Source organism: Pteropus vampyrus, unplaced genomic scaffold (assembly GCF_000151845.1).
Source record: "Pteropus vampyrus isolate Shadow unplaced genomic scaffold, Pvam_2.0 Scaffold301, whole genome shotgun sequence".
NCBI classification, from domain to species: Eukaryota; Metazoa; Chordata; class Mammalia; order Chiroptera; family Pteropodidae; genus Pteropus; species Pteropus vampyrus.
This window is the reverse complement of record NW_011889082.1, coordinates 819,286-834,806: the sequence shown is the minus strand read 5'-3', so window position 1 is coordinate 834,806 and position 15,521 is coordinate 819,286. Positions and strand designations below refer to the sequence as shown.

At 40.0% G+C, this 15,521-nt stretch overlaps 1 protein-coding gene, 1 long non-coding RNA gene and 1 pseudogene across 2 annotated transcripts in view; 2 read left to right on the top strand and 1 right to left on the bottom strand.

The window, feature by feature from the left end:
• SLC1A1 (solute carrier family 1 member 1) overlaps positions 1-3,187 on the top strand; it is a 70,229-nt gene extending 67,042 nt beyond the window's left edge. Inside the window, exon 12 of the mRNA XM_011376661.2 lies at positions 1,042-3,187. Coding sequence (XP_011374963.1) covers positions 1,042-1,288 — 247 coding nt within the window. The 3' untranslated portion in view covers positions 1,289-3,187. The remainder of the gene's footprint in view (positions 1-1,041) is intronic.
• A 4,484-nt stretch (positions 3,188-7,671) lies between these two features.
• LOC111730103 lies at positions 7,672-15,031 on the bottom strand. Its single transcript, XR_002776559.1, has 3 exons — positions 14,835-15,031; positions 11,542-11,700; positions 7,672-10,487 (listed from the first exon to the last, which is right to left on the bottom strand). It is a non-coding gene; the product is annotated as an uncharacterized LOC111730103 (long non-coding RNA).
• LOC111730111 lies at positions 12,858-12,976 on the top strand (annotated as a pseudogene).
• Positions 15,032-15,521: the final 490 nt, after the last annotated feature.

Sequence of the window (15,521 nt, the reverse complement as noted above, 5' to 3'; positions counted from 1 at the left end):
CGAGCTGGTTCTACAAGGCCCAACTGAGGCTGCACCTTTCTTGCAAAGGTACTCAACTATCGTAGGTACCTTTGTGAAGCCAGTGCTTCAGTTTTTTTTCCAAACGGTGTTGGTGGATTTTTCTCTCCTTTTCTTGATTCTTCTTAGAATCAGTGACCTTCACTTCCAAGACACCCAGAGAAGTCAAAGGTCCAGTCTGATCCATGGGATAAAAAGACACTAGCAGGTCCTTACTGGGGTCTAGCTCAATCTGTAGCCTTGTTCTAAATAACAAGGACATCCAGAATGGACATGTATAAGCATTGTTGACCTTTTCTGTCCTGCGGGTATAGTTTTCACAAGCATATTCATGTATATAGTTCCTACCAACAATGCTCTAGCATCCTGTCACCACTGTGCCTTTTCTACCTATATATCTTCCTAATTCCAGGCTTTCTGAGAGTTAAAACTGGCTGAGGGTACCTCAAGGAGCAAGCCATTCTCAGGCAGACCTGTTTTCTGACCTGAGCTCTGTGACTTCCCTGATGGCTTACTCCTGGAGTGACATAGTCTGGTAAAGAAATGACACACACACACACACACACACACACACACACACACACACACACACACCACCCCCCTCATCCAAGTTCTCTCACCTTAGCCAAAAGAGAGCCCGGAAATGCCCACAAGACAGAGGTTAGAGGTGAAAGTCTTACTGAATTTTGACCCTCCTTCAGCTCCCCCAAAATATCTGTGAAGACTGGAAGACTGTTCACATTTCTTTGGGAAGAAAGCAGAATTTAGGGAGATGGTGATGAATCTAGGGGAATCACTGTGACTTATTAGGAGCACAGGCCTGGGGGAGCCTATTTGCTCATCTGTCCCTATGAACCACCTTCTGCCCCAGGCCTGAAAGAAGAGGAGCCTCTAGCCAGCCAGCCATGAGGACAGCCCCTTCTGCATTTGCTTAACATAATGCTTCAAGTCCTTTCTTTGTTCCAGTGGTGAAGGAAAAAGAAATCTGGGCCTGCTGTCTGACTCACTCTCTCCCTTCCCCAGAGACCGGTTCAGGACCATGGTGAATGTCCTCGGTGATGCTTTTGGGACAGGCATCGTGGAGAAGCTCTCTAAGAAGGAGCTGGAGCAGATGAGTGTTTCGTCCGACGTCAACTTCGTGAACCCCTTTGCTGTGGAATCTGCGACGCTCGATAATGAAGACTCAGACACCAAGAAGTCGTATGTCAACGGAGGCTTTGCTGTAGACAAATCTGACACCATCTCATTCACCCAGACCTCACAGTTCTAGAGCCCCTGGCTTCAGATGACTGGGAATAATAAAGGACATCTCTTAGCAAATTCAAACATTAAGGAAAAAGAAAAACACTAGTGGCCAGTTGTACATTTGACCTGATATACAGACCTCCAGATTATTTTCTATATTTGGATTCACAGCTTTCACTCTCCAGGTTCTAGGATTTGGGGGTAGTGTAAGATAAAATGAAATTGACTAAAAGGAAAGCTGTATTATCTGGAGTTTTAAAATTTTATGACAGAGTTGCTATTGTTGGAATAGGTTAACAGATGTGAAAGAGAAATTACTTTCTCATGCACAGACTGGTGTTAGGGTTTTTTAAAAAATATTCTGTCATTGACTACAAATTTTTACTCGGGCTTTCTATTGGCATGGATTTCCTTTGATGTCTCACGTTTTTATGGATTTTAATGTATCTAAACCATCCCCCTCCTCTAGTTAATGTGCCAAGTTGTCCATTTTGAACTCATCTCCAGCCAATTTCAAAGAAACTGCTTTGAAAGAAAACAGACCAGCACAGTTCTGCAATAACAGTTTTAAGAAAGATGTCGGGTTTAGGGGGAAGGGAGAAGGGTTCTCTTTTCAATGTACTGTATTGGGACACTGGTAACTATAAAATCAGTGTTCAGTATAGAGCTAGATATATATATGTATATATTATTTTCATATAATTTGCCAGACAGAGATCAGAATTGAACTGTCAATGTGAAATAAAGAGCTTTCCTTATACTTGAATAATAACTATGATTCCAATCCAGATCTACTTTGGGGCTTATCAGAATTCCTCTCTCAGGAGCACTAGAGTGAGAAATGTTGTTCGATTGTTTCATGTCTGTGTATCAGACCCAAAGCAGAGATGTATTATGGTGATGCTCTGAGGTGGCATAGCCATTCATTACAACTTTCAGATTCTACTGCTGGGAGGGAATCCATATTGGCTCTTTATAAGATTACATACAAAGGTGTCACTCACATAAGGCTGGATGTGTTTTTATCCAACTGGAAGACTACATTGTTCCAAGGTCAGTTATGCCCACTTAAAAATGACAGTACTGTGCCCTTTGTACCCATCAAGGCCCAAACAACAGTGGCAAGCTACCAGCTAAGTTGTATTTTAATAGGGATTTAATGGATTGAACAAGCCACATTGACCAGAAAAACACTATCCCTACCCTGGATTCTTGCAGAGTAAATCCCAGGACATGAGACCAATCGGTGGTTCAGGAAACTTCTTCCATTGTAAGGCAGTTATCTCCTTGTGACTAGTAGTCTAGTAATCTTGGCTGACTAGTAGTCTAGTAATCTTGGCTGTGCTCATTAAAATCCATTGCTTGTCATTCTAATTTATGAAGATAGCTTATTAAAGTCTGTGCTTTAGCTCACATCTTGTAAATAATGCTTAACATAAACTTGTATTTACACTGAGATCCAAAATACTCGTGTTTCTGCAGTATTGAGTAGCCAATTTAAGCCTGTGCTTTTGTATTTAAGAAACCAGAAATTGTGCCAAAGATCATTGAAAAGTAAATAAATGCTCTGTATCGACCGCCTGCATTTGAAATCTACAAAAGAATGATACTGAATTGGCATGTAATTATCATAAATCTGAACCGGTAATTCAGTGTTTTTAAAATCAAATAGTAGTATTGTTTATAAGGAAATAAATATGAATATAAATGCAGTTGAGTCAGTAATTTATCTTAAGCTGAATGGTTTTACCCCTTGGCAGGTTTCTCTGATTTGAGGCACTAGAGTTGGCAGAGCTGTTCATGAACTGCAGGCCATCTTTGTTTTGGAGTCAGTTTGTAACCAGCCTCTTACACTGTGCTGTTAACTCATCAAAGAGAACAGTGTTCCATTTCAATCTCAATAAACATTTCCATCATTCTTTCTTCCCCGCCTTTATCTTTATTCTTTTGTCTCACTTACATGGGTGTGGGAAGGTAGAGATGTGGTCGGTTGATTTAGATTGTACACGGATTATTATTTCCAAAACTTTATGCCCAAGAATGAAAAAGCAGAGCTTAAGGAAAAGTAATTCTTCTGTGTTAATCAGTGGGGATTATAAAGCTGAAATACAGTGTCATTATGAACAGTTTGCCCATACTTCATGAGTGAGATGGAAGGGAAGGTAAAATTTGGTTAGAAATTACTATAATGGGAGATAGTCTGGTCTCAATATCATGGTGACTTGGTTTCGCTGAAGGACCAGTTCTGCCCTCTGAAATGTGCCTATAAACTATGAATGGATGTATTCAGAGAGCTTTTTTAAAGAGATGGCACTGTTCTGCCTGGAACCTGAGTCATGAGAGGGGTCTGCTGGTAGACCCACTAGTTCGTGATAGCCCACAAAGGAGTGGACAGCCCCCCTAAACCTCACTGAGATATCTTTTTAAAAATGCTCATCATTACCTGGCCAAACTAATTCAGAATAGTTTTCTCTTTTGGTAATGTGGGATAAAATACTCAACAACTCCTTAGATCTGTTTGGAAGATACAATACTGATCTTGCCCTGAGGAGTGGTGTTATCGGCTCTGGAAAATGACTTTATTTTTTAACAAATCTTAGTGAGCCCACTGGGTACAAGGCCTTTTATTTAAAATATATCTCATTAGAATAGTATGAGGAAACTGTATTCAGCTTATAATCCGGCAGTGGGCCAGCAACAGTGTTTTTTTGCAGGTGTTTGAGTGGACGCACAGTTCCAATCTCTTATCAGCTTTGTGACCTTTGCCAATAATCTAGGCCTTGGTTTAATCTGTGAAATGGTGATAAATCTTGCCCTTTGAGATTGCTTTAAGTAGTTAATGAGAAAATGTATATGATGCATTTAGTGGAGATTGTCACACAATATGTGTGATAAATGCTAGTGCCGCCACACACCCCCCCCCCACCAAAAAAAAGCCCTACACCACTCACCCCCTATATACATGGGTAATCCATAGCAATGCAACTGCAACTGCTATTCAGTGTCTCAGGACCTTTGTCACTGATATGATTAAGGATTGCAGCTCTCATCACTTGGTGTTAGCTGAGTTATTAGAGCAAACAGTACATCCAACCTAATGAGACTTAATATATGAACTCTCATTCTTTGAAAAGGTTTCATTTAAAGAGTGTAAACAATATCTTCTGTAAAATATCACATGGGAACTAATCAAAAGTGTTCGCCATCCTTTTTCTGTGGTCTGACACAGAGAGGGGTTTGAGATCAGGCTGCATATGTGAGGCCAAGATGCACATTCATGTAGCACCCCTTCATATGTCCCAAAATTAGGTACAACATGAAATTCGCTTCTGCCATCTTTGCCTGTAAATCTTGTGTGACTCCTCCCCAATCTGAGACTTTGTTCTGGGCCCCACATGGGGCTTTTTAATACCCTCTGTAGTAGGAAATGTACCTCCCTCCCCTACAATCTTAGATTTTTTTAAATGAAAGCCATATAATATAAACAAGAAGATATAAACCTTGTTAAATTAGCTTTGAGAACAATATATTGATCCATATATGTCAAATTAGGTGACTGCACCTAAGTATATGAAGTTATTGACCATAGATGGAGATGATTAGGGATATTTCTCAATGGCCCAAGCTAAATAATGCCACAAAACTCCTACGCAAGCAGTAATATCTAACCACACAATTTCTGTCCCATTTCCTCTCTCACTAGGAAAAACCAATGCTATATGTGATTTGGAGAATGTACCCTCAGGATTACGGAGACACTTGTGGTTTCATCTGTAAACTCCACATGGTCTGCCAAATTTAAGATACCACAAAGTTCAGAACAATTATTAGTAAACCCCTAAAGCAAAGATAAAATCAATATCCCTTTTGTTATTCTGGTTGGTAAAAAAGGAAAAAGGAAAGCAGTGGCCTGTTCTGGAGAAATCTGATTTCTAGATGGCCTTGCTGGTCTCCAGCCAAGAAACTGGCCTCACAAAAGCAGAACCAGGATATTACCTAGAGAGAAGCTTGCCCCACAAAAGTACCTCTTATCAAAAGATGGAGTTAAGGAAACCTGAAACTAAAATACAGAATCAGCCAAATTCCAGATCTGGGACACACACACACACACACACACACACACACACACACACACAGTCTTCCAGACTCTCGACTCTGGGTAGCAGCAGGAAAGCTATCAGCAAGTTTATAAAGATGTCACATTCTGGTCCCTCACTTCAGGGCAGTTGAGGGAATGCAAAGAAGGATTGCGTCACCTGGGAATTTCAGAGTCAAGTGTCTGGCTGTGAGTCATTTCTGGAAAGAAATGAGGAGTTTGGAGGCCTGGCATTAGCAAGGATCTGCTTTAGCTTGTCCAGACCCTGTGGAAAGATACATTTTCCAAGGTGAGGATAAGACTGACTGAAACGAATTGAGTGATCCCAGGAGGATAATTGCAGGGGAAAAGGCACCGCTCTGTCATTGCACAGATGCTTTATTTCATAGACACACTTTCACAAAGTACTTAAGGCATGAACATTTTAAAGGTAGCTTTGATCATCCTCCAAGCATTGAAATGTAATTTTCACTTAAGGAGTCTTCATGTGGTGTTTCCAAGGTCATCAGTTTAACTTAGCAAGAATCATAAGAGGCCAGAAGAAAGCTTTGTCTGAGCTGAGGACTCGGGGCGGGGAGGCGGGGGTAGAGGGGGACAGTTTCTCCAAAATGAATCCAAAGATAATGAAATGTCCAGGTCTTTGGGAGACTGGGTAGGTCTGACAGGTGTCAAAGAACTGCTTCTGTGTAACTCAGAGTTATGTTATGAATAAAAGCAATAGCAGTTAGCAGCAGAGAGACACTGGATGATCCTTGCCTAACACTTGCTTTTGTCTTCGCAGCATGCCAAATTGACTTTAATTCCCAAGGTTTACAAACTAATCCCCCATTTCCTAATTTAGCCAAAAAGGGTAAGACAGACAAGAATGTGTCAACTTTACATTAAGCACACAAACTCAAGACTCTTTGCTTAGTCAAGAGGGGCCAGTTTAGTTAGAATAACATGCCACTTGAAGTTAATGAGAAAATTAGCAGTACAAACAACAAGGCAGACTCAGTGTGCAAGTATATTGAATCTGCTTTTCTGGCACTAAGGGAAAGTTTGCTCCTGTATCATTCCAAGCAGACAGCTAGATTATCTACCCTATTCTTGGGTATAATCACCTTTCATAGAGATGACACTCTAAGGCAGATAAAGGTCAGTTTCTTTTAAGATATTGACCTCCTCACTACTGCAGGCACTGAGTGAGGAGTTTTCTCCTTGCCAGGATGAATGCAGGAGAGGATGAGATGTCATGACTGCAGGAAAAAAATCCAGCAACAGCAACACAGAAGAAACTCATTTTTATTTACTTGACAAATGTTTATTTACATGACAAATGTTTGCACTGGAGTTACTATGTGGCAAGTACTGTTCTTAGCACTTAAAAAATATTAACTCATTTAATCTCAACAACAACGTGAAGTAGGTACTATTATTATCTCCTTGCCATAGATGAGAAACTGGTACCAAAAAGAAAGGTAAGTCACTTGCCCAAGATCACACATCGGACAGGTGGCACAGCAATTGGGTCTCCAGCGTCAACATTCTTTACCAGGCATTGAAAGCCAAGGAAGGCCAGAAGTGCTAGAATATTAATTCTAACTCAAGTCTGGGATGGCCTAAAATTTTCAAGATAAATAATAATCATTGTTAATACTTACCAAGTGTTAACTACATGCCTGGCACTATACTAGGTATTTTACATGCTTGATCTCATTTATTCTTCTCAGTAGTCCCTTCGGGCAGGTATTGTCACCCTCCATTTTCCAGATGAGGAAATTATGGCTTAGAGAGGTTGGGTAACTTGCCCAAGTTCACACAGCTGGAACTCAAACCTGATTCCAAAGTGTGTGTTTCTAACCATTGAGATATGATACTTCAAAATGTCTAAAATTTCCATGCAAATGGAAAAAAAAAAAAAAAGAAAGCAGAGATAATCAAAAACTTCCCAACAAAATCCAGAACCAGATGGCTTCACTGGTAAATTCTAACAAATATTTAAAGAATTAATACCAATCCTTCTCAAGCTCTTCTAAAAAATAGAAGAGGAGGGAACATTTTCATACTCATTTTACAAGGTCAGCATTACCCTGAAACCAAAGCCAAACAAGGACATTACAAGAAAAACAAAAACAAAACTACAGGTCAATATCCTTGATGAACACAGATGCAAAAATCCTCTACAAAATATTAACAAACCAAATTCAATAGCACATTAAAAGGATTGTACACCATGACCAAGTGGGCTTTAATTCTGGGATACAAAATAATAATAATAACAATAAATAAAATATTAAAAAAATAATAATAATTCTAGGATACAGGATAATTCAACATAAGCAAATCAATAAACGTGATACACCACATTAACAAAATTAGGTATAAAAATCATTATGATCATCTCTATAAATGCAGAAAAAGCATCTGACAAAATTCAACATCCTTTCATGATAAAAACTCTTAATGAATAGGGTACGGAAGGAACGTCCCTCAACATAATGAAGGCCATATATGATAAACCCATATCTAATATATTCAATAGTGAAAAGATAAAAACTTTTCCTCTAAGATCAGGAACAATATAAGCTCCAAGGTAAATCAATGTCTTCCTTGTAAAATCCAACAGGCATTTTCTCAGTCATTAATTTTTACTCTTTTGCAGTATTTGTCACTGTTAATTAGCTCATTTTCCACTCAGTTCTCTTCCTTTGATTTCTAAGACATTATTGGGTTCTATCCCGATCCTCTTACCCCATTCTTCAACAAGCTTTGTAACCTCCTTTTCCTGCTGCTCCCTTCCTGTGGGCCTCATCTCTGCCCAATGGTTGGCCTGTGGCGAACACACAGGGGACTCTCAAATATGGAATGAATCAACAAGCTCCAATTTCTTTCGGTCTCTCTCTCTACACTCTCTCCACCAGAAATTCATCCATTATTATGGCTTCAAATGCCACTTCTATTCAGATGATTAACAAAAATATATATCTGCAAAATCTATAGCTGCCTTTGGTTTCTCCTGCCCTGACCTCCCAGCCAAACTTCAGATCTACATTCCTAACTTCTCTTGGACATTTCCCTTTGACCTTTGCACCATCTTTTTAAAACTGAACTTATCCATAGTCAAACTTGTAAATTTCTTCTGTATTCTCTCTTTCCTAAATCAGGTGTTGTGTTTTCAAAATCACCATTATCTCCACTGCGACCTCTGATCATAACAATTTCTTTGACCTTCTTTGACCCCAAGCGGTTGGTGGTGACAAGGCAGGTCTACAGAGGTTCTTTCATTTATCTGAATCCCACCCCCCACTTGGGTGGGAGCCTCTTAGTGACAATGCTGCATCCTTGTGAAGTGGTTCGTTCAGTTCAGACCTATATGACTGGACATGGTACATTCCTGCACTTCTCTTCCCATGTAATTCTTAAACAAATAATGTGTACTTTGATAATCCTCAATTCTATTTACAACAATGAGATCTTCAAAATAGTAACAAGATTCAGAGGTACCAACAACAACAACAAAAAACTAAATCCAAGAGATGGCTCCCATTGCTTCTGAGCACCTACCCTGCCTCACAGTACCCCAATTCCCAGTAATTCTGTTCCCTATCTGGCCCTACTGACAAAAAAGACACCAAGAAAAAATCTCTCTTCAAAATGTTTTACCCGGCCTCCTCTATTTTGTTCTTTTGTTCCTGAGCTCATTTCACCTCATGTCTTAAAGAATGTAGATATGAATGTGAGTCTACGAAATGAAGTACACTGTGTCCTTTTATCTGCAGGGTAATTATTGTCTCAATCAATACTTCATTCCTGATGATTAAATAGTTCACCTTCATTTTGCAACTCAGCCCAGGCCTTCTGACTAAACAGTGTCTTCTTTAAAGGAGCCAGACTCCCCATCCCCTGCCACACACACACCATTAAAATAAGCACCATTAAAAAAAGTTGCCTAGTGAGGTTTAATGAGTCCCTTTTTCCTCTATGACCCTCCCACACCGTCTAGGCTCTATTACCCTAATTTCCAGACTTCTTCAATAGTCTCCCTGCTGCCACCCTCTACCCACTCCCAAACCACCCTGAACAAGATCATTAGATTAACAGTCGGCTTTCTCATACCAAAACTCTAATGGTTTCTTATTGTCTACAGCGCTAAGTCTAAAATACCAGGCCCAGAATTTAAGATACTTCATAAGATATCCCTAACGGCTATTTTCTTCTTCTCCATTCACATATCCTTCATTAGACTCCAATTTCCTCACTTCTCCCAAACCTCTTCTCCACATAGACTTCCTCTTACTTAATGTCAGAAATACATTCTTGGCCCTTGGCCCCAGAACTACATTATTTCTTACCTCGTGGAACCTAGAGAAATAACAGTATTTTGGTGTATAATCAGATAATTCCTTAAATTAATCAATATGAGACTTGATTACAACATAATGAAATTGAGTTCCACAAACTTGAGTTAATATTACATCATATTGTTAAATAAGAGTCAAAACTGATGGCTGTGGGCAAGATCAGCTTCAGACCAGCTTTATGTGGCCATAGAGCCTTTTGTCGTCTTAGATTTGAATTTGAAGAATTTGAACACCTTGCAGGAAGTGGAAGGGGTGAAGTTACACTCTCCATTTCACCCCAGCCCCCATTACTCACCATTATTTCAAACCCCACTGCTTCCAACAGTCACAAATCCTGCCTGGTCCTGAAGGCATTTGAGTTTGCAACACCATTGAAACATCTCATTGCCCTAAAAAGTCTGAAGACTCCAGGAAGGCACAGGTTGTATGTTATACTCCTTAGCATAACTTGTCTCTTATTTCACAGGGCCCAGTGCAATACTGAGCACATAGTAGGAGCTTAATAAATACAAGTTGAGTGATCCCATGCAAGGCTATGGAATCAATTTAATTATTTGTTAAGACTGAGAGACTGCATGTCTCAGTGAACAAAAGATGTCACCATTCACCTGTGTTGAACTTCCCTTATGCAATGACAAATGAACTTTCATGAGGATGAGCTCTCACCAGGAATCCAGCACTTCCAACAATGACACCTATTATATTCAGTCTATTCCTGGAAGTCATCCCACTAAAATAGGTGTGATATTTCTCTCAGTTTAAGATACCAATTTAGGTGTCAGTTCCTGGAGGAAAAGGAACAGGGAGGGATATTTATTTTGAGGTGAGAGGTGGCTTCCTAAAAATGCCATTTGCAAACATAATACTCCAGTGATGGGAAATAAGAGCAGAAAGCATCTCTTGTTGGCCTAAACAAGAAGTGATTAACCTCATTCCAACTTCTGTCAAGAGACCTTAGTTGCCCTGTCACTCTGCTGAAATGCTCTGAGTTCATTTTTTTAAAACCCTTTGGGTTGAATTAGCCAGGATGCACCAGCCTCAGAGACAACCAGGGGACAACCAAGGGTGGCAGAAAGTGGAAGGAAGAACATGAGGTTTGGAAACAAATAAACAAGTGTTTGGAAATTGCCTCTGATACACATTGTTTTCCTGAGCCTCAGTGTCCTTAGCAAAAAAAGAAAAAGAAAAGAAAAAGTTTTCCTCAAATAATTAAATGAGCTGAGAATAATAACAGCTAATACTTACTGAATACTTACTGGGTGCTTATTTCATGCCAGGCACTGATTTAAAGTGCTTTAAATGTGTCGACTCATCTACTTATGCCAATGTTATGAAGTAGTTACTATTATTGCCTCCACCTCACACAGGACACTGAGGCATAAGAAGGTTATTTGTCACTCAGCCAGTAAATGGCAGAACCAGGATTCAAATCTAAGTGCTTTCACTCCAGAGCCCCCAGTCTTCATACCTAAATGATGATGCTCTAATGAAGCACTTGATATAGTGCCTGGCAAACTGAGGCACTAAACAAAGGGACGGAAAAACGAGAGGGGCGGGGAGGCGGGAAGAAGGAAAGAGACCTTTACTCCATTTCTTTACTGGGATTCCAGTTGACCAAGGTCAGGCAACAAGATCTTTAAAAGACTGTCACTCTCCCAAGCCCCTCAACGTTGCCCTTGTCCCAGCCTCCTCTGTGGTAGAACTTAGAACAAATCACCCTCCACACCCACCCAGGCTAAGCAGGACACTCAGTAACGTACCTTGGCTGGTGCAAAAGCATCCCCAACCGATCACAAACCAAAAGCCCAAGACCCACCACGGGTATTTCAACTCTCTTACCTTAGAGCCAACTCTTTGCCTGGCCAGAGGTCTTCCTTCTCTTTCTTCATTTGAAAATCCTAATTCTGGTGACTCAGCAGCCCAGCAGCCTCAAACCTCCTTCATTTTGGGGGCAGGCCATGAAATGCTGAGTCACTCAGTGCTGCCATCTCAGAGCTCCTGGTGTCGAAATAAAGATTAGTGCCCTCCAGCACGTGATCCTCCCACACATACAAAGCAAACCTAGCCATGCATTATGTTGTCTTCCATCTGTCCTATTGGCCCATATGGTCTTCAAGAGGAGGCAAAGCTGTGGTCACCACAGAGCCAGAGAAAGCAAACAAGCCCCAACAGGTGATTTGGATGAGTAAATGAGGATACTATGGGCTACGGGCTACTTTTAAAATAAAGATAAGAAAAAAGAAAAATATATACTTACGGGGGGCACTAGAGGATCACTATAAAAGACACAGAATCCCAAGGGGAAATTTTCAGAGTATGAGCTCCTAACTGTGCTGAAGAAGCTCCCTCGAAATGACCCAGCCACCCTGAAAAGAACTCATTTGCACCAGGAAAAAGCTCATGTCCTAGGTATGACCTTATTTTTGCTGCATTTCCTAGTTCTGAAGATGAAACTAAGCAAAGACTCCTCTGATGAACAAAGTAATTATTGCTGCCCCTAGACACAGTGTGGCGGAGCAGGAGAGAGCACACCCCAGGATCCTGAGAGTCTCAGCTCTTCTCATTGTCAGCAGAGTTCCCAGTAAAGGAAAAGAAAGGAAGGGGTTCTCTGAAACCTGCACGGCCCCAAAGAATGCTGGGATGGATCACCTATTCAGAGAAGGACAGCAGTCCCATCAGGCAGTGCTAATAGATTCATTGGTCACACGCAGTTTAGAGGGCACGTCCTTTCCTCAGGTTGCCCTCACAGAGCCCAGAGGGCTCCTATAATGGACCTAACTGAGTAGAGCCATGGCCATTATTGAGAGTGGCCAGGCATTTGGGGGCTAGGCTGAACTTGCACATACAACCCATCCATCCTATACTTACATTTAAAAACCAACCACCTTCTTTTATGTTAAACCTATCATGTACACTCTCATTTTTAAAATCCTATTTATAATTCAAGGTCTATAGGCTTCAGGTAACTTTGGGTCAGTCAGGTGACCACAGGGAAATGGCTTTGCTGTATGGTGGCTTTTGCTTGGAGGGCCCAGGCTCTACAAGGAAGAGCTTCCCATGAGCCTCTACAAACCCAGTCCTGTGAAACATGTTTGTAAAAATGTGGTCCAGGCTTTGATAGATCTGCAACTGTGAAAGTCAAGAAATGAATAACTGTCTACGGCCATACCACCCTGAACAAACCCGATCTCATCTTATCTTGGAAGCTAAGCAGGGTCAGGCCTGGTTAGTACTTGTATGGGAGACCACCTAGGAAGACCAGGTGCTATAGATGTAAAAAATAAAAAAAGATAAGGGATTGTAAGCTAACAAGGTCCTTGCAATCTGTGAGGTCAACCAAGGGTTGCCTCACCTAAAAAAAAAGAAAAAGGAAAAGAAAAGAAAGAAATGAATAACTAACAGAAGTAAGACAGGTAGGAATTTTTATTATGTTTAATGACAGATCTTCCCAAAAGAATCCAAATCCCAATGTGTCACAGAATGAGTCACATTATTATTTACTCTAAAAGCAAAATATCTCAACTGCAATCCTGGCCCAATATTACTCCACAAAACTGAAATAATTCCTTGAGAAATAAAAAATGGCAAAAGAGGAATAATTTAAACAATAGAGCTAGCAGATCAGAAAAGAAAGTAAGAAAAAGGTAGATCAATTTGTGAAAAAAAAAAAAAAAGACTTTAAATAAGAATGGGTATTTAAGATCCTATCCCTAAACTGAATTAAGGAGTTATGCTCAAACCATTTAAAAAAAAATAGACATGAATGTCCCAGAGTATTTGAACAATAACTGACATAGGATACCAATTCATTGGAACTGATTTCCTGCAGCTGTTTATGTCCTTCTTTGAAAGTGGCTCTTTCCTGAGAATTATACTATATTCTTAATGTAATATAGTATTTTTTATTTTTGATGACTACTGAGACATCAAAATAAATTGAGAACTATAGTTTCACTCACTCTGAGAACATATAAGCAGGTGTAATTTAAGCACGTTGTCTGTTTTCCAAAGGTACAATGCTTGTTGTAATATACACCTTTACGTGGATGAAATTCTGAGAGGAGGATAAATGGGTTTTATTGTTTTTGTTCTGAGAGGTTTTCTCTCCTTTAATTTTTAACTTCCTTGTCCTAATTTACCTATGGACCAACTCCTATGGTCATAATGAGAAAAGAAAATTTGACTCTTCACTTACTCTTCCAAAAACTAAAATGGTTTGAGTGTTTGGTAGAGGGAAGTATTCAGGTTATAGTCTGAAGGAAAGATGAAGGTTCCCATTTTCGGGTCCCCTTTTCTCTGAGTCTACACCCATGAAGACAAATGTGCCCCTAGTCCCACTTAATCCCATCCCCTACTCTTCATGCTCCTTCAAACTGTGTAAGTATTTCATAAAGACACTCTTCTAACTAATTTTAAATCTGGTTTTGGCAGTCATATTTACATTCTATTTACTTAAAGTAGATCTTTCAGAGAATTATTTGAGGAAGCTCTTGTTCCTCATATAAACGTATTAGGAATTGGTGGACAAAAGGAGGGGTAAAGACAGAGGAGGAGTGGTTTAAACTACAGTCCAAAGAAATTAGCCTCCTCCTATAAATGTATCATAGAAACTGAACTTTTAAAGTAAGATCTGAATTCTCCAGATGTAATTATCCATTTTTCTAGGTTTTCAGTGGACTTCATGTAAATCAAGCCTAACACTAAAAAACAAATACTCACCACACGCGCGTGCACACACACACACACACACACACGCATTTACCAAAAAGAGAAAATCAGGTTGGCAGTCTTGGAGGATTTACCAAGTTATTCCTTTAAATAGCAGCTTCCTTTAGCCCATGTAAAATATAAGTTGATTTAGAAAGGAAGAAAGAGGGAGGGCGGGAGGGAGGAGGAAAAAAGAACTTTTCAAAAATACATCCAATGCCAAAAATCAGGAACTCCTGTAAAAGAACCTTGATATTTTCATTAGAATTCTCAGAAGTACTTTCCAAATGAAAACGCACCTACCATTCGACTACTGTTATTTTCTATTTCAAGCTCAAAACAAACATACAAACTAAAACAAATTTTCCACCTTGACAAGAAAATATGAGCCCCAAACAATGAACACTTTAATCAACCACTCTTACCTGGGTACAAAAGACTGAGTACAGGGTTTGATTTAAAGGGGATGAGACACCAGCAACTTGATATATATAACAAAAATTGTTGTTCATTTCTCTAAGGATGTGTCAGCTGACTCCATGAGGGAGTTCTTTATGATGCTCCTCCAGCTTTCATCCAGTTTCCCCTCCGAAATCTGAAATTTCCCATACTACATGTGGGACTGAGAAAAAGAGAAAACCAATCAATACGACCAAGGAAAAGAAGATGACTTCATTCTATCCTACTCTTGGCGTGTCTCTCTACCCTGGAATCACTGGTTTCTGAGCCCCTTCTCCTACATTTCTGGCATAGAATAAGGCAATATTAGTTAGCATGACAAAGCAACTGTGTGGCCTTGAGCAAGTAACCTGAACTCCTTGTATAATATGGGGATGATAATAAGCAGAGTATCCACCTCTGGATAGAGTGTTATTATGAAGAGTTGGTACAGTCCTTGGGGTACAGTAAGTGGGCAGAAACTGCCAGGTGCTACTGAGTGAAACTGTGAAACATGTCTCCCAATCAATTCTAGTCCATGAAACAATTATTTCTGGGCATGGAAGGGGTCAGTATAGGATTAGGGGGTGTTCCAAGCAGCCCCCCAAGGTACTTCAGCCTACTGCAGAGATTCTCAATCATAAATATGCATCAGAATCTCCTAAGAACGCTTA